At 32.6% G+C, this 19737-nt stretch overlaps 2 protein-coding genes across 2 annotated transcripts in view; one reads left to right on the plus strand and one right to left on the minus strand.

The window, feature by feature from the left end:
* Nucleotides 1-19737, plus strand: part of LOC129905565 (actin-binding LIM protein 1-like) — a 264917-nt gene that overhangs the window by 173308 nt on the left and 71872 nt on the right. The window lies entirely within an intron of this gene.
* Nucleotides 16085-19130, minus strand: LOC129905564 (uncharacterized). Its single transcript, XM_055981058.1, has 2 exons — nucleotides 17870-19130; nucleotides 16085-17379 (listed from the first exon to the last, which is right to left on the minus strand). The coding sequence occupies exons 1-2, from the start codon at nucleotides 18293-18295 to the stop codon at nucleotides 16720-16722; spliced, it is 1086 nt and encodes a 361-aa protein (XP_055837033.1). The 5' UTR covers nucleotides 18296-19130; the 3' UTR covers nucleotides 16085-16719.

Raw genomic sequence — 19737 nt, forward strand, 5'->3', positions numbered from 1 at the left:
TTCATTTTTAATAACGGTTTTGGAAAGGTCTAAATATCACCCTACAAATGCAAAAAAAACATTCATTCATGATATTCATGATTTTTCCAGCCCATTGTGAGACCTTGAATTTCTTGGGAAATGATTCGCTAATTTTGCGCCGCGCCGTTGTATCGACTGACCACTGCTTTGACTCAGGCTCAACATGATGAATCCAAGTTCCATCCAAGGTTACAATTCGGCCCATAATGCCAGCTCTCATCCTAATATAGAGATCCATAAACTAACGAGAGAAATCACACGCTTTTGCTTCTAAACCCTGAAATCATTTTTGGCAGTAATCTTGCAGTAGCCTAAGACATGCCAAGGTAATCATGCAGGGTATTAACAATTATTGAAGGTTATATTCCAACCATTTCTGTAAGTTGTTTCTTGTTCAGGAACAAATTATTCGCCTTTTCCAACCTGTCAGATGAAATCGCCACAATCGGTCAGCCCAAACGCGGATCATCTCCCTTGGACTCTCTGCTTTCTTTAAGCATTTGGCGGCTTGATCTCAAATTTTCGTGCGACACATCTTAACTATCCAGGAGCACATTTTCGTGCCCCACATTATACTTCAGATCATTATACTTCAGATTTGGCCGGGTAAAAGCTAAAATCATGAAATGGTTTGGCAGTTAGGGTTAAGAAGACAATTTCACTTGCAAACCATAGTTTTTTCATTAGGGCCAAACTGATCGTTGCAATTGACATCCCTTTGAAAGAATTTTATCACTGCCCGAAACTCAATTTTGTCCAAAATTATTTTCGCTTGCTCTATATGAGGCAAGTACTGGTTTCGTGTCAAAAATAAAGTTCGATGATTTCGAAGTTCAAAAAAGTAGTGCGTCTATACGCCTGTGAGACATAACGAAGATGGAGAATAGGAAAAAAGTGGGTCCCAAAATTCTATCTGTCCGTGTCTGATTCCATAGAGAGGAAATTGAATTTAATTAAGCATCAAAATTAACGGTACTTGTGACTACACTGAGGGAAAAAATGAATTGAAGTTGAAACGTCGTTGTTTCAAAGATGAACTACTTTGATTTATGTGACTTCAAGATACGAAACCATCAAAAATTAGCCTTTTTTTTACGTTGATTTTAAAATGTTCATCTTGCAAAATCATTCCGAATAATAGAGTTAAATCAATGTGGTTTTCGTTAATTTCACGTTATTTTATGGTGGCTTTTCCCTCAGTGTAAAATGGAAAATGCTATTTCAATTCAATTTTGGTTTATTGAACTTGTTATTTACAATTAACTTAAAAAAACTTATATTTTTATATACATTGATAGATACAAAATTTTGTTGACACAGAGGTGGCCTAACGTTAAACAATGACAAAGTTATAGAATATAAACAAATATAATACATGGATATCCTTTATTTAAAAAGTCTGCTGTCTAGATTGTCCTCGGGCAGTTCAGACCCGGATGTCCAGTTGTACTGTTGGTATGGAAAATGCTACTTGTCCCAAAAACGGCTCTTATGAATTTTCAAATATTCATCCTAGGTGATGCTTAAACTGTTCCACTACCACGGTATAAAAGCAGCTGCAACTTTGGATTTTTGTTGACTTATCTGGACTTTCTTTGATCCGAGTACGTTAGTCTCATAATGCTTAGTTAATATCGAATATGAATTATGAGCTCTGGGACTTGTTACATTTACTGTTTGAATAGTGGCCGCGGCCTTGGCAATATTACTTGTGCAGCGTATCTGTCATTTTATTCTCGCTTGACTCTACGCGACAGACAGTTTAGTCCTTCACGAAGAAAAAAATATAGAAAATTATTTTAATTTTAAGTGGAGTCTGGAGTAATTAAATATAATTCAATTTTAAAGTTCAAGTCACCTCAACTCCAAAGCGTTTCGCCCAGGTACGACAATGGGCTCATCAGTTAGATCTATCGTACCCTTACTTTTTTTAACGATTTAACGATATTTTTATTGAACAGTTATTATACATATATACAATTTGCTTAAAGCTAGTAATCTAAAAATGTACATTGATTATATTAGTATTATGTTGGCACAAAAGGGGCCTAACGTTTTTACATTGTTTTTTTTTTTTAAGCTAAATTTACAGTTAATTGTCATTGTGTTTGTTTTAAATATTAATTCTGTTGGCAGCTTCTTAACTCGGGTTGTTCAGGTCCGGTTGTCATTGTAAAGGTTGGATTAGGGAGAGGTGAGGCTTTCAGCCACGATAGTGAGCTGATCTAGGATCAGCGTAGAAGGGGATGTTCTCTTCGTCGTTGGTTGATATAAGATCCTCATCCAAAAGTTCCTTAGCTTCTAGGTACCGCTGGTTAGGATGTCTTGGCTGGTTTATTACTCTTCCTATTATTGGGTTTGGATGATTGCTCAGGTTCTGTAGGCATCTTCTGCTTGATTGGATAAGATATTTGTCGAGTTTTATAATTTTGGCTTCTTCATACAGTCTCTTGTTGCTGACGTGTTTCCTGCGTATCCTGTCGTAGTGCATGCCTGTACAGATCCTTAAGATCTTCCTCTCCAGTATTGCTAACTTGTTTAGATGGGATTTTGTCACCGTGAACCAGATAGGAAAACAGTAGGTGATGATAGGCCTGATGAGCTGCTTGTACAGGAGAAGCTTTGTCTTTTGGCTGAGTCCGTTTCTTTTCCGCATAAGCGGATGAATGCGATGAAAGGCGAAATTGGCTTTTTTCAAAACGGCTGCTGCTTGAGGGTTAAATCGGTTCTTCTCATCGAATTGTATTCCCAGATATTTGACGTTATTTTTTGCTGAAATTTGTGTTCCATCGGGAAGGCTTATCTTGATGTTCCTGCAGTTCCTGGCTGAGCGTATTCTAGGATTTCCTGGGGTGGCTGGTCGTCTAAAGCATATTAGTTCCGATTTGGCTGTGTTGATTTTGAAGCCCCAGCGCTTATAGAACTCGTAAAGTTGTCTTATGTGGGCTTCCACTTTCCTTGCGGCTAATATGGGTGACTTCGACTTCGCGTACGTGAGAGAGTCGTCTGCAAACAAGAGATTCTGAGCTAATTCTGGTTGGGGCTGATCGGATGTGTAAATGTTGAAGAGGAATGGTCCTAGCTTCGATCCTTGTGCAACTCCGGCATTGATTGTCCTCATTGTTGATTGGCTGTTTCCTAATTGTACAAAGAACGATCTGGAATGAAGAAAGCTGTAAATAATTTTGATTAGTGAAATTGGAAATCTCAGCTGGAATAGTTTGTGAATAAGTCCTTCAATCCAGACACTGTCAAATGCTTTTTCTATGTCGAGAAAACATCCGACAGTGACTTGGTTTCCGTTTAGGGAGGCGGCAACATCGTGTTGGAGTTTTAGGAGTGGATGGAGTGTAGAGTGCTTTTGACGGAATCCAAACTGCATATCTGGCACTATGCAGTTGTCGCTGCAAAAAGATTTCAGCCGCCTAAGTATTAGCTCCTCGAGTATCTTGCTCATATTGCTTAGAAGTGAATACCCTTACTTAGACGCCTAATTTTGGTCTCTGTTTACCGACACTTAAAAAAATCACAGCATGATGAGCCCACTGGCGTACCTGAGCGAAACGCTTTGAAGTTGAGGTCACTCAAACTTTAAAATTGTTTAATCCTTCGCATATCTATGGGTATTTTTTTTATTATGGACCATAGCTTGTGCCGTCCTATGTTAGACGCTAGAATTGGCTGGTTCGATATCCACTTGCTTAGCGGTCCAAGCGATTTTTTTTAAGTTGCGGTCAAAGTGTTAAAGTTATAATTTCTCGTAGTAAACTTTAACCGTAACCTCAAAGCTCAAACAGTCTCTCTACGGCTGTTGGGTGAATGCTGAGATTTCGTGAATGCAGTAATCATCTCACAAACACGGACACAGTTTGCCGGAACCCGGATCGGCCTCAGCCATCAGCCCATTTCAAGTACCTACCAGCTATTGCTAAAAACAATTGCGTTTCCTTTCAGTTATTGGGTTAAGGTGCCAAGGAAATCCACAAAGATATGTGTATGTGTACACATAAATATGTTTTTTTTTTTGTATGCAACGGAACATTTTTGTCACTGAAAGCTTCAAGGCCACATTCAGTAAACTCTTCCAGCCAGGATGAAATCATTTTCAACCCGATCGCTCAATTGGATATTAGTTCGGTGCGGTGAAGATTTTGCGAGAAGATTATACTGGGGTTATGTTCATTCGATCTATGTGCTCTAGCTATTTTAAAAGTGTAAACGTCATCGATATACTCGTACAGTTCGTAGTTATAATATCTTTTTCACCAGATGTTTTTCTTCCTTTTGATATCGTTGGATCTGATGGATCTGATGGATCCATCATTAAAAAGATGCCATCATTTTGTTCTTTTTAACACGGCCATATCGTCAGCCCGATATATCCGTTCGTTATCTATTGAAATCACTTAGATATAACGATTCCGAATCAGAACTTATCAAATATACGCTGGGTAGTTCTTATTGCAAAACTCCATTGTTTTTTCCAGAAAGATGCTTACAACAGAAACCTAATGTTTTTTGTAAACTAAGTACTAACTAGATAAATTGTTTCTCATCAAACTATGAACTAATAAATCTTTGAATAGAATTTACTTTTACTCGTAAGCACATAAACCTCTTTTTCAATTAAATACAAACAAACAGAAAAAAAAAATAAAAAAGAATCTCTTGCATCGTTTAGCAATAGAAAATAATTGCATGTCATCTCTAGGTTGCTATATGTAAGAAACGTGCAAACTAGTCATGCCACCACTGCCACCACTTAGCAAAGTAACTACTCACGTTCCCTATAATAGCTCGTTCCATCTCACTTTGACTCATGGGCAACTTCTTGGAGGCAATCACTTGTCAATATATAATGTTGAAACAGTTAGGCAGGTAGTCGTCGTAGGCAAGCATCAAGAGAACAAGAGGCAGAGGAGGCTAAAAAGCAGACTGTCAAACTCGAGAGGTTACCATCATCTAATACCCAATTTAACAAACATCAAACGCAGTTCATTTTAATTAATTTAAATGCCATGCGCGGTAAGGAACCTGAACCCGCGCTACCGCTACCACTTGGATAGACTATACCTACTGTTCTCGTTTACACGCCGCGAACTTCCTTTAAAACCATAGAGACTATAGAGCGATGGTTAAAAGAGATAGCTTTAATAGCAATAAGCTCTAGCTTAGCTATATGCCGAGTCCATATTAATTGCAGCGATCCGTCTCCACTCATTATCTCTAAGTTTACTCGAGTCCCAATCGAAAAAAAAACGACACAAGACCAAGAGTTTTCATTTTCGTTTTTTCTTTCGTTTCCATTTAGTTACCTCTACTCCCCTTTCCGCCCTCAATCCAGCTGCCGCCACCGGAGAAACCATAAGAAACGGTCTTCGCCTTCGACTAGTCATTTATTTTGTAGGCTAATTAAAACGAAAAATGCATTTGGCTATATTATTGTCGAAATTCAGAGAACTGTAGTTGTTTCACTATGCTTTTCGTGGCTTGGCCACCACAACCACCCTCGACCCCTTAGAAGTGGCATTAGATATATAAAAAAGACGAAGGGAGTCATTGTGCTCTCCATTTGGCGTGTCAACGACTATAGGTGGAAAGCAACACTTTTTGCTGTTGTTTTATTGCAACAGCAAGACTAGAAGACCTTATACCTAGCCTAAAGCTAACGACGGCGAACTAATGAACTCCGCCGCTAGCACCTAATCAGGCTAATAAAGCAAAGGCTCCACCACCATTAATGTGACACCATTGCCTCCCTGCTGTTGCATTTAATACAAAACAGGCGGCTCGGCTGCTGCTGGTGAGTTGCTGTGCAGTTGTGGTTGTTGCGGTTCTATGGTGCTTGCTTTTACATATTATTGCCAACGGAGGTGTAATTATATTGTTGCAAAGCTGGATTTTTTAATGCAGGTTTGGGATTATTAGCTTCATTGAAAGCAAGTAAAATCAAAGCTGGGACAAAAAATCAGTAAAAACCGTGCAGTCAATAGCTACGTTCCGTTGGGAACATTTTCTACTGCTTATAACTTAAAGCTAAAGTTGTTCAAAGTAGCTTTAAGTACTAAGCAGTAGATAAATGTGCCCAAAGGAACTACATTTCTTTTGGAGATGATAAAATTGGGTACCGAAAAATAACTTGGAAGGATAATAGGTAAAATAAGCTAAAGCTAAATATTTGACTGTCAACTAAATACGATTATAAAGTTGACGGATAAAGTGTGAGCTACGCCCTGAACTACGGGTTGAATCACTTCACACTCTATTGTGTAGAAGTTTTTGAATATCGTATAAAGAGGTCTTTGGAGTTAATTTTTTAGGGCCAAAAATGAGGGATATAAAAGTTTATTCTTTTCAAAAGTTGATCCAACAACTTGAAACAAATTTTAAGTGTTAGATTTGGAACAAGGTCTATATTTTAATGATTTTTTTTCTACAAAAAAAATGATTATCAATAAGGGTACCTTCCATAGAAATATTATTTTTTGTTTAATTTCTGAATTTCCCTTAAACTATTAGTACAAATTCAGCAAAATTGTTTTTAAAAAGAAATTATGTTATTTAAATAAAAAAATATGAAATAAAATTTTGTGATTTAAAAAATGTGTTTTTTTTTTAAATTAAATTGTTTTTTGTTGACATTTTTGAATATTTTTAATTTAATTTTCTGGGAAATTCAATAAGAACAAGAAAAATAATAATTAATTAATCTTATCTGCGTGATCTTTCTCGAATCAATAAAAATAATATAAAATTTGATTTTATAATTACTGTTACAAACACGTCGTCTTTTGTTGGTTTTGATCATCAAAAGCAAGTAAAAGTACATATGCCTTTTTATTTCGTGTATAAAAAAGATTTTTTATAAAAAAAACTTTAAACGTTTGAGAGTTAAAAAAAAAAAATAGTTTTTTTATGCATAAAAACTTTTTTATTTTTTTTTTTTAACAAAACTGGTATGCCATCTAAAGGAAATATTAAGTGGTAAAAACAAAGGTTCAAAATTCATTCTTTAGTCCATTCTCAAAAAATTAAATTTGGATTTATTTAGCCCAAAAATATTTTTTTTTTTTTCAAATATTAGTTTTATTAGGTCAATTTTGTTATTTATCTTAAGTTTTCTTTAAAGTTTTGGATGTTACTAAACCCCTTCTTCAGGACTCTATTGTAAATATACTTTACTTCAAAAATACTAATAAAAAAGACAATAAAAGTCAAGACTTCCAATGTTTAAGCGTAAAAAAATTTTAGGAATTTCTGGAAATCTGTATCGGTTTTTTTTTTTAATTTTTGCAATATTTATTTGTTTCAGTTAAAATTATTTATAACAAAAAAGGTCAAGAAGATAGAAATAATTTTTTGTTTTATTTTTAACATTAAGGCTACTAAAACGTTTTTTGCAAAAAAAAATTTTTCAAATCAGTCGGTTAAACAGAAATTGTAAGATTTTATAATTTTTGTGAAAAATCGCTTTTAAATTGTAAGTTGGTGCCTATCGCACCAAAAAATCACAAAAAATTATAACCAACTCTATTTCAACTCGATAGAGCTTTACGGCCATATTATTCACTCTGGATTTAGTTTGGATTAAAGTTTATTTAAAATCCAATCGCTCAAATCCGAATTTCATAAATCCAAGGATTTAAGTTTTTGTTCATATTATTTACTCAAAAAAAATTATTGGATTATTCAATAAATTTTGTATAATTTGAATTTATCTTTATTTATCCTTCACAAAATACTTGACAAAAGAACTGAACATTGTGAAAATGAATTTTACATCTGGATTTATAAAGTTATATAGACCTCCAGGAAGCAGCTTAAATTTATTTGGATTTAACGAGATTGGATGTACAAAATTGGATTTAAGATTGGATTTAAGTAGTGAATATAATGGATTTGGATTTATTTTTTACATTTGAATTTCTTTACATCCAGATGTAGGTATTATTTAATCCTGTGAATAATATGATAATAAATGGGTACAACGTAGTGAACCTCGTAATTTTGTTATAAACTATTACACTGTTACATCCATATTATTCACTAGTTTAAAAAATATATCTGGATGTTAAATGTCAAAAAAATCTAAAATAAATAGTTATCGCGATTTTAATTATGAAAATAGTTAAAAAATAGATAAAAATTACTATTTTTTTCTCTATGTGATAGTGAATATTAAGGATTTGGATTAATTTTTCACATTTCAATTTCTTTACATCCAGATGTATTTTTTAAAGTAGTGAATAATATGGTCGCTATACAAACAATAAGCCACTGTTATAAAGCTCTTCAAATGGATTCTAGTTTTTTTTTTTTTTTCAAAATGCACTATCCAATCAAGATAATACAAAATTCATGCGAATATACTCAGATTGTCGTCATCTTTCTTTATTTGTGACGTCATCTGTATTATTCAAATTTATTGGTATATGATGTTTCTATTTTCCATAGATAAAACATACGAATTTTTCCGGTCCTAGTAGTTATTTGTCTATGGTTGTTTGTTGTATTTTTTGCTTTCCATAGATAAAACATTCAAGTATGACTGCCTTTAATCTATAAGGCGGTGTTTACATTCGATTTATAATGCACGTGACGTCATCTAAGGTGTATTCTATAAATCTTACTATCCAGTTACATAAAAAGATCAGTGATTTAACTTTAATAACATGTAAGGGAAGACTGGGCACAGAGGACCTCTTTTTTTTATACTAACTTGACAGATATCCTATTTTCAATGGCAACTTTAAATATAATAGATTCTATGTAGCATTATTATCTGTTACTATTTATTTTAAACAATATTGGCAATAATGTTTTAGTTAGTTAAGCTGATGGCGCGTCGTCGTTGTATGTCTGTGTTGTCGTTTATATCGCGAAATAATTAATGCTTAATTAAAAGCGAAAATAATGAATGAATAATGAGTGGCATGCAATTTATAATAAACCTAATAATTGACAGAAAATAATTATTGTTATTTGCGTCAAAATAAAAACAAAAACAACAACGAACGAAAAAAATAGAAAAATATCGAAAAGAAATCGAAACCAAGGGGTGAGAGGTTTTTTTTGGATGTTATCGTCAGTCAGTCGTCGTCGTTGGTAATTGTGGCTTTTTTTTTGTTGTTGTTGTTATTGGTAGTGCAGTGCTTTATAATAGCATAAGCAACTACTTGCTGCTGTATACTAGAGCTCTAAACTAAACGATGATAGCGACGAGATAAGCAAAATGCTTAGCAACATTTGGCGCGCTCTCGCCGCCATATCGCATCGCCCGCCACTGACTATGCACTCACTGACTGGCGCGAGCGGCAGACTGGTATTGATAATCATTAAATTGAAATACACTAATGAATGTACAATGCATTTAGGTAGGACTCTGCTGTGCAATTATTTATTAAAAAATAAAAAAAAAATAATAATAAATTGGAAAAAAAAAATCATAAGCTGGTGGGTGGTTGTGGTATTTGAGGTTGAAGCTAGCATTTTTTTTTTATTTTCGCAACTATTGTATACGATGTGGGAAGTGTATGGTTAAAAGCGTTGGCAATTAACATATTAAAAAGTAATGGTGGCTTATTTTAGATTATATTGTTCGAATTGACTAATGAATTGTTTCTATACAGCAGACATTTTTTTTTTTTGTTTCATTCATTTAAAATAAATTATAATATAAATCCCTTTGACATCCATTATGATTGATTGAAATTTTTAGCTTTCAAGCTGTATAGTGGTTGTTTTTCACTTAAGCTGTAGGCCTAAAAACAAATTAGGCATTTGCGTGAACCCCCTCTTCTTTTCAATTTCTGCTTCTTTTATTTTAGACTATATGGCGAGGATTCCCCTCAAGCTTACTTTTTGTGTGTATATTTTAGAGTTCGATTAAAGGAATAATTATAAATTTGTGTACTTTAGGGGGTTGTAATCTAGCCCAATGCAAACTCTTAGGTTCTACCTCTCGAAAAGTTTGATCTTCTTACTGCTGATGCAGATATGTTATGCGTTCCTTGTTCAGAAGAAATTTAGTCTTCTTGCTCATTTTGCTTTTCTAGAAAGTGTATCAGGTGAAAAATAAAAGGGAAACGACGTGTTTGAAAATTTCTGCAGAATGTTCGTTGAACTTCATCCGATCGGTGTAGTTAAGACTCAAAAATCTGCCTTTATCCTCTATTAAAGCCAATTTTCATTAGCTTACAAATGAGTTTATTAATTCGAAAGCTGCCAAATGCCTTTTCGATATCTATCAGTCAAAATATTTGAAAAACTTGATATAATGAAAAATGTTCAATATAACTGAGTATTTTTTTCCCCGTGTACCAAGATATTATTTTCTTAAGGGCCCAACCCACCCTTCAAGCAAGAAAACTGAGTTCAGAAAAGACACTACGACCTCATAACGAGAAAAACGGGGTTGCACTCACACACTTGCAACTTTTTGTGTATGAACACAAGGTCGAAGGAGAAATCGTGGTGAAAAAACCAATACATATAAAATCGTCTCCGCGGTGATTATAATTTCCATACCATAATTTTAGCCGCCGTGGGACCCGTTTCGTAGTCGATGTCGGATTCAGGCGGAGCGGATTCGGACCGAGGTCGGACTCGTTTGCTTGAAGGGCATAGAATCCGTTGCGTCCGTTCCGTCGAAGTTTTCAACTGACAGCTCTACTTTCTACTTTTTCATCCGTCGTATCCTTTGACATTGGTTGTCAACATCAGTTCGATTTTCTGCTTCTGAGTGCACACCGGGGAGTTTCAGAACTAAGAACTGTGTTCTTTTCCTCTCCGATTTTATGAATTGTGAACTTTCATTGTTTCTTGCTCTTCAGTTTAAAGCAGTTTTTAATAACAGATTATCAGTTTTAGGTATGATTTTGGCATTGTAAAATTGAACTTTACAACATAATTTAGATATTTAACTGATATATATTATTATATATATCATTAAGAGCCAATTTTTCAATCTTCTAATAAACAGTCAGTTAACTGTTCGACGAATAAAGTTATTAGGCTCATAAACAATCAGATAAAAACATTGAATTTTTCAATCAAGAATAATTTATTCTACAAAATAACAAACAAAAATTGTCAAATTCAAAAATATTTAAAATTAAACGTCATTTTTATTCATGATTGTTTTTGTTTTCTTGTGTTCCACTGTATTTTTTTCAAAATTCTTTCAAAACAGCTTTGACAACTGACACAATATTTTTGTTGAGATTATTCCTTAGAATAATTTTTATTCGTCTCTGAAAGAAGCAGATAGTTTTATTCTTAGGAATAAGCTATTTATGCTTCTTGAAAAATTGATTTTCTCTCTATCCTTAGGAATAAGTACTAACTGACTGTTTAACTGACTATTGAAAAATTGGCCCTAAATGTTACTTTTATTTCAATTTCTTCAAAAATAACCCAAGTAACAATTTTACTTGCATAAGGTCCATTTTGTTTAATTCGACAAGCTATGGTTTGTATACGTTTAGTTTAAGGCTTACTTACGCAAGTCATCCATTTTGGGAAGAAAGGAGGTCTCCTTAAGGCTATCTAGAAGTGTTTAGAAGAAGCCTTGTAAATATCAGTTAAAGAAGACCTTTATAAGACCTGTTTGAACCGTTTTAAAGAAGCCTTGTATTTAAAAAGAAGGCCTCTATAAGACCTGTTCCAAGAGGTTCTTGTAAGTATGCAATGTTTTCACCTGTAAGTATGCAAAGTTTGTATCCTGCAGATATGCAATGTTTGTAACGCATTAGAAAAAACATTGCATTTCAATGTGAGGTTTCAATTAGCTCCCAATTTTCCACTCATCTTTAATATTCGAGCATGGTCTACTGGTAAGGTGCTGGCTTGGTATACAAAGGTACATGGGATCGATTCCTGGCCGGGCCATGTGATGAAAATAAAAAAATGTGTTTTTTTTTTATTAAAATAATATTCTCATCATTTCAGAACAACAGAAAAAGCAGTGGAATTTCCAAAAAAGGAAAAAATTAAAATAAATAAAATAATATGTAGAAAATGCCAAACAGAAAAAATCAAAAGAAAATAAAAAAAATTAAATAAAATTCAATAAATTCTTTTTTTATGCATAAATTCAACATTTTCTACAACACCTTCAACAACTTTTATAAGGCCTTATTATAACATCCTACGCAAGTAATCCGGTTTGTGCATTAGAAAAACCCTCTGAAGGAAGACCTCCGTAAGGCCATTTTAAGCTGTTGGTCACAAGCTATTAGCTTGTGGATTACCTGTGAAGGAAAGTCCTATGCAATTTCGGTAAAATGCGCCAAAATGATTTGCATAAGACCTGTCCTTCTTGTTATGAAAGCCAAAAAATAGCTTGCATTGCCCAACTAACAATTTTACTTTCACAAGGGTCTAACGAAGCTGTTTCGATTTAAGAAATATTGCTTGTATACGACCATAGAGAAGCCCATCTGGCCCACCCGAGAAGCTTGATAGGCCTTAGAAGAGTCATATGCAAGTTGATTGGAGAGACTCATAGCATGTCTTTAATGCCTTATAGAAACAACCAACATTTGAAATTTGAAAATGTGTATTATTGTTGCAGGCTTTTATTTTTATTTAGAAGCTCTGAGCAGACTTGTGGAATGATTGTGAAAGTCTAAACGAGGTATATCCCAAATAGAATAAAGAAAAAAAAATATTTTTTTTTCATTTTTTTTTGTGCACCTATTACATTTTATTTTTTCATTTTCTTCTTTGTTTTCCATCCAGACAAGTTTTGCTTCTGAAATTAAATTTTCAAACACAATTATATTAAGAAAAAAACTTCTACTTACTTGACGAATTTTGCTGGATTTGAACCTCGTACATCCTGATTGGAAGTCCGGTACCTTACCCATCGAGCTACTCAGGTATATAATAAAAGAGTTTCAAATTTGGACTAGTTGAAACCAGAACTTTCTAAGGGCTTCGACTTAATTCCTGATGAGTTGCACTATCTTAAAGAATATGGTGACCATTTGTGTTTTTTTTTCAAAGTTATTATTTTTGGTTAGGTATTTTCTGATTTTTCTTATCTTGTAAAAAATTATTTAATAAAGACTTAATAATATTATATTCTGATTGTCAAATCTTATCATTACTGAAAAGATGAAAGAGAATAACTTTTTACTCAAGAACAATTTTTCTGGAGCAGAAAAAAATATCTGAAAAATTCGGTTTTTTTAGACTTTAGAGGTTTCACCCCGATGCCGTCAACTTGCATTTTTCCGAAGCAGAAAAAAAATTTTTAATTATTTTGGGCTTTTGGCTTTTTCTTAAAAATAAGAGAATTAACTTTGTTTTGAACTTAGGTAAAAATCTAAAATGTCTATCAATATTTTATAATTAAATAAGTGGAGAAGATTAAAATCTTGTTTTCCTTTCTTCTCTACTTACTTGAATATGAACTCCAAATTGGTCAGTAAACCATTTTTAATATCACTATTTTAAACCAATTACCGATATGAAAAGATTCACTTTTTTATTTATTTCTTTATAACAATGAATAAAAAAACCAAAAATGGTCACCATAATGGCACTTATCCAAATATTTCTTATTCTCATGAGTTTGCCTGACAGTTTAAAAAATTTAGCTTGTACTCACTTTCACAGGGCTTCTAGAAATAAAATAAGTTCGCTTAGGCAAACTTATAAAATTAAATGCTTTTTACAATGTTTTGCTTGTACTTAAAGGATCTCTACAAATATACATAAATAAATGTCCCCTAACTTCGCTAAGGCAAACATATAAAACTAAAAGCTTTTCGCGCATGCGCCTGAAATTGAACTTCTTTTTTTCTCATACAGAGATACAAAATAAACATTTATGTAAGTCGTTATATTTGAAAGTAATATAAAACATACTTTGTAATATTTTCAATCAAAAACAATGATTCAACAATTTTTTAATTCAAATATTAAAATGCAGTAACTATAACACATCTATTTTGTGGAATATTTGTTTAAAAAGGCAAAACCGTTTAATGCGGTTTATTTGAAATTCAACGTAATGTTTTTTTTTATTTAATGAATATCACGACTCATATACTATTGACATAATTTCGGTAATATAGAATTATAATAATAAATGCATTTAAGGCAATTGTATAAGTTGTATTGTAGGTACTTCAACCATACTTAAATACCTACCTAAGTCATTTTTGAGTCTAATAATTTTCGAATTAAATAAAAAAAATACATAGCATTCATAAAGATTTTGTAAGCAGTTCTAATACAATTTCTTTTGCAAAGCCATTTAAAAGAAGTCAGTTATTGGCTTTTATTTCTTGTGTTCTACAATGGAATTTCATGTGTCCATATTGAAATTTAAACGAAATGTTTACATTAATGCTTGTAGAAATTTTTAGATTCCACTTGCACTAGGTTTCTAGGAAGCGGTTAACGAAAGTTAAGCCTCGAAAGTTTGAATTTTCGATTCACAAACTAAATACAAGCCCTGTAGAGATAATAGCTGCAAGAAATTAAAAATCTTAACCTCGTGGAAGTAAAATTGTAAGTTGGGTGACCCTTATGAAAGCTAAATTGTTACTTGGGATAGAACTCAATCCAAGATTTAACACCTTTTTTAAAAGAATTGATAGTACAGGTAAAATGGGCATTTATAAAAAAAAAATTGTTCCACTCATTAAACTTGGCAAAAAGTTTGCTTTTGGGATAAGAACCAAGTAAAAAAAAAGTCTATAAAAAAAAGTTGGGTGGAAGGGTGTTTTTTCGCGGACAAGAGGGAGGGGGTGAAGGTTGGTGGCTTTTTGGGACCAAATGCAGATTTTACTGTCTCTTCGAAAAAAACACCCTTTCACCAAATTTTTTTTTTATAAAAACTCTTTATTCTTGCTTTTTATCCCAAAATCAATGTTTTTACCAAATTTCATTAGGGTGACCCATCATCTTTGTTTTCACTAAAAAAAAAAACACCCTAATAACCATGATATTTTTATAGACACTTTATATTCTTGTTTCTTATCTTAAAAGTAACATAATTGCTAAATTTCAATAGGGTACCACTAATATTACTCTAGTAATACACATTTTTTCAAATATACCCATATTTTCTTTACTTCTAAAAAAACACCCTTTCACATAAAAAAAATTTATAGACTTACATTATTCGTAGTTCCCATGGGAAAGAGAACATATTTAATGAATTTCGTAAGGGTACCATTTATATCATTGATTTCATCGGACTTATCGCGGATTTTTCCCTATTTCCCAAAAAAACACCCTTTCACCTAAAATATTTGTATAGACTTTTTGAGTTCTTGCTTTCTGTTATAAATGAAACATTTTTAAAAATTTTCATTGGTGTAACAATTTTTTCCCAGTTTTTGTGGTACTTGTTCCGAATTTCATCATTTCTTGAAAAAAAAACACCCTTTCACTGAAAATAATTTTTTACTTTTTATAGATTCTTAATTCTTATACCAACCAAAACTATTTCACCAAGTTTAAAAAATTAATAAAATATAAGTTAGCTGTTATGATACCTTTCTCACACACAACTTAACCTATCAAAAAAACACCCTTTCACCCAAAATATTTTTAAAAACTTTATGATTCCTTTGTCCCTGTTTTATCTTTAACCTTAATCCCAAATTTTGTCAGTGTAGCATGTTTTTCACATGGGTTTCTGTATATTTTACCTGTTGAGGTCAAAAAACAAGCACCCTGGTTTTTAATCGGAAATAACTTTTCTTAGAGCAATCGTATTGACTTTATTTTTATGTCATTAGATTCAGCATCAAAAAATACCTTGAAAACATGTGTCATATGATGATATTCAACAAACAATCTTTTTCAGTATAATTTTGACCTTCACACCCTCCCTCTTGTCCGCGAAAAAACACCCTTCCACCCAACTTTTTTTATAGACTTTTTTTGTACTTGGTTCTTATCCTAAAAGCAAACTTTTTGCCAAGTTTCATGAGTGGAACAATTTTTTTTTTTATTTCTTGATTTTATGTACTATTTTACCTGTACTATGAGCCAAATTTCTAACTTATATTTGAAAAAAAAATTCTATTTAAATGCTTATTCTGTTTGGAGCCGCCATTTTGAATTTTAAAAATTTTGCAGCTTTTTCGTATTCTCTATTCCCTTCGATGCACCAAATTTCATGATTTCCCGTCAAGATTTTCCGTGCAAATGAGTTTTTACGTAAAAGGCTTCACCTTGCGCCTGTCAAAAATTACTTGCGTGCACTTCAGTTCTGAGTAGGTCCTTTTGTATTCCTTATTCTCAGTGTACGGTTTAGTCTGGAACAGAAATAATACACATCTAGTTCCTTGAAGCTGTGCCGCGTCGTTCTAATGGTAAATATTGTGACACTCCGGGAAAAAAGGATTCGCAGGTTCCCAAAACACCGCAGCGTCACCGCACGATTAGTAGATTGACGCAGCGTTACCGCAATTTTGTATGATTTCACTTATTGCTCTACCAGTAGAATTAATTGGCGTCAAAAAAAAAACACATGTGTGCAGCAGGGCTTAAGGGAAATAAAGGCTCAGGCTCTGACCTAATTTGTATGCTTATAAAACTAAATGGTGAATAAAAGAAATTATTTTCCATATCAATCATATAAAACAAAATAAAAAACAATCACTTTATTTTGGCAGCACGTTTAATCAAATTTAAATTTAAAAATAGTAACAACTTAGTTTTTCATTGATTTTAAGAAAAGTCATCCGGTGCTATTAATGAATATGATTGTTCTTTCGCTCTATTTGCCTCAATTGATATTGTTCGTCCATAAACTATTCTCGGATTTGAATAACATTTGGTAGCAACTTTTGGCTTTGATGAACTAGTCTCCGGTTGAATTCGAAATTCACTACTCTTTGTAGCAATTTTTGATGTTGACAAAGATGATGAGGTACTCCGAGGCATTTGTGGAATTGAATCTAACGTTAAAACTCCAAGTTGTCCTTGAAATATTATTTCACTTATTGCTCTACCAGCAATTATCCTTTGATGTTTGTCCATTTCTCGTAAATCTCCTGCCCATGCTTTGCACATGTGATCTACAGTATCACTGACTCCACTATCTGATGATGTGTTCGGTAAACTACTATTATTGGTTCTCAAATTATCATCGTTATTTCTGATTTGCATTGGCATTGGTTGGATACATCTTATTTTGGGGGGTCGTACAGGTGCAATTTCTTCTGGCGTAATAAGAGTTTCTTCCACGTGTCTTTTGCGAACTGTATAATCTGGCTTCATAAAAAAAGTTTCTTCTGTTTGACTGTTATCCTTTTGGTCTTCTTCTTGTTTAATATAAGTTTCTTCTAAACTTGGTTCTTCTATTTTTATGGTCATTTCGGGAGTATCCTGAAATTAAACAAAAAAAATTCCATTAAGATCGATAATATCTGGATGGAAAAAAAAGTTCAAGTTCAACCTGCGGATTTGAAAATTAAATGAAATTTTTTTAAATCGATTATATGGCAACCCTATTTTGATTCCTTTAGTTTTTTCTTCAATTTATTAATGTGCCTTTTTACACGTGAAGAACGTTTATATGTGTGGCGCTTTGTGTGTGTGTATTCCTACACAATGAAAGAAGCACCAAAAAAGAGAACGTCAATTTTGTATGCCAAGTATTTAGGTATAAAATTAAAAAAAAAAATCTCAGTCCCCTCTCTTTTGTAAGTTACACCCTTCACCAACGCAAAAAATGTTCAAATACATTTCATTAAAATTTTTGCACAATCGCAATCACAAAATTGTTTTATTCTTACTCAACTAATTTTGTTGTTCTTACTCAACTGACTAATTTTGTCAGTGAAGTGTATTATTCTAACATTATGTTTTAACTTACCGATTCATCACTGTGTATATCATCTTCAATTTCGTTCAACACAGTTTCATCCATAAAAATTTCATCATGTTTTACACTATAATTACTGTAAACTTGTGTTGGGTTTTGATTTAAATTTTTCAAAAAATCAAATTTCTCGAACCACCACAAATTCGGTACATAAACTGGAAATTCACGCATTTCAATTGAACTTTGTACTCTTTTCATTTCCCTTCTATAGTTGCTGCGCAAAGTATTGATTTTCTTTTTAACATCCTGAAGACTTGCATCTTTTTTGTATTTTTTCATTATTCTAAGTAATTGATTGTATATTATCAATTTCTTTTGGCGACATGTATATTCTGGAATTGTTGCATCCCATAATGCTGGACCCGCTTGGTAACAATCGATAAATTCATTTAGAAATTGTTTTCCTGCATCCATCATTTTGAACGAACGAATGTATATTTATCACAACCACACAACTGAATAGCACGAGAAACTTTTTTGACTGAAGAGTGAAGATTGAACAAAATTTTATTTCTCTTCAGTCGACATCGTCATTCTTACACATACATGAATACTTTCGAGGAAATTTACCAACATTCATTCAGTCATTTGAGTGACAGTCAGGTATAAATACTCAACTCATGCTAAAACAAACCCAATATCTATTCGCTATGACTAACACAACAACCACCAAAACCTGACTGTCAGTCTGTTGTATGGGTATGCTAGTGTTATGTAGGTATACGAGTGTGTAAGCACCAGTAGAGAATATACTTGTAGGTATGGGTAAAGAGGTATCAGTTTGGATTGTGTTCATGGTTGCTGTCAGTTTGAATCGATATTAACAGTGGAGGATTATAATGTTTTTGGTTAGGGCGTTGTAACTTGAAGGGCCATTTGTTAAAGGGAAATTTAGTATTTATAAAATAACAAACAAAAGAACAATACAAAAAATAACTTGACAACCAATTCTAGGTGTGCATGACTTGTCAAGTCATTTTATTGTTTGCATCTAATATTATTTATGATATCAGTTAATGCAGGAAACAAATACCTTTTTTAAACGCGAAAAATTAGGTATTTTTTCGGTAACGCCTTGTAGTACATCCCCTGTTTGAAAGACTCTGATTTTTTGTTTCTGCTTTGAGTCAATGCATATGATAATGATAAATATGTATGTATTTTTAATAAAGGTACCAGCGTAGTTGAGTTGCCGTATGCTTGTCAAAAAATTAATTAATTTAATGAAAAAGGGTCATGCGCCACGCCAAATATTTAAACGCTAATGTTGAATTGAAATTGAATTGTGCGTTCACCATTAAAATATTATTAAAAATTGATTGAACGTGCTCATGAGTTGACAATTTTAAACTGATTTAAATTTACATTAGTAAAAGTATAGTTTTGTAAGAAAACTAAATATGTTTATCTATATCAGAAATGGCATAAATTTAAAGTGTACACGTCACGTCTTGAGAAACCTTAAATTAGTTAAATTTTTAAGAGAAAACTCTGGAAAACTCCAATATGTGGCTTTTGAGTAGATAAAAAATTTTTTTTTTTTCATGTAATCCAATAAACTACTAAATTTACTTTTTTTACAAGATCAATTTTTGAAAAGACAGTATTTTTGAGATTTACATCTAATTCAATTATTTTCCACACTGCTTCGGATGATTAAAAAAATTTGTAAATTTTATTTTTAATGGTTAATCAAAAAATTGTAGGTACCAACTTTCAGAACTTTGTGAGTTTCTTTTTACTTGAGTAACGACAATAAATATCGCTCTATTTTAATAAGAAATAAATAATATGTCTATGATTTTTGTTTTAAGTATCTTGTTAGATTAAAGGGTTTAAACTTATTATCTGATCAAAAA

Source organism: Episyrphus balteatus, chromosome 1 (genome assembly GCF_945859705.1).
Source record: "Episyrphus balteatus chromosome 1, idEpiBalt1.1, whole genome shotgun sequence".
Taxonomy (NCBI): Eukaryota; Metazoa; Arthropoda; class Insecta; order Diptera; family Syrphidae; genus Episyrphus; species Episyrphus balteatus.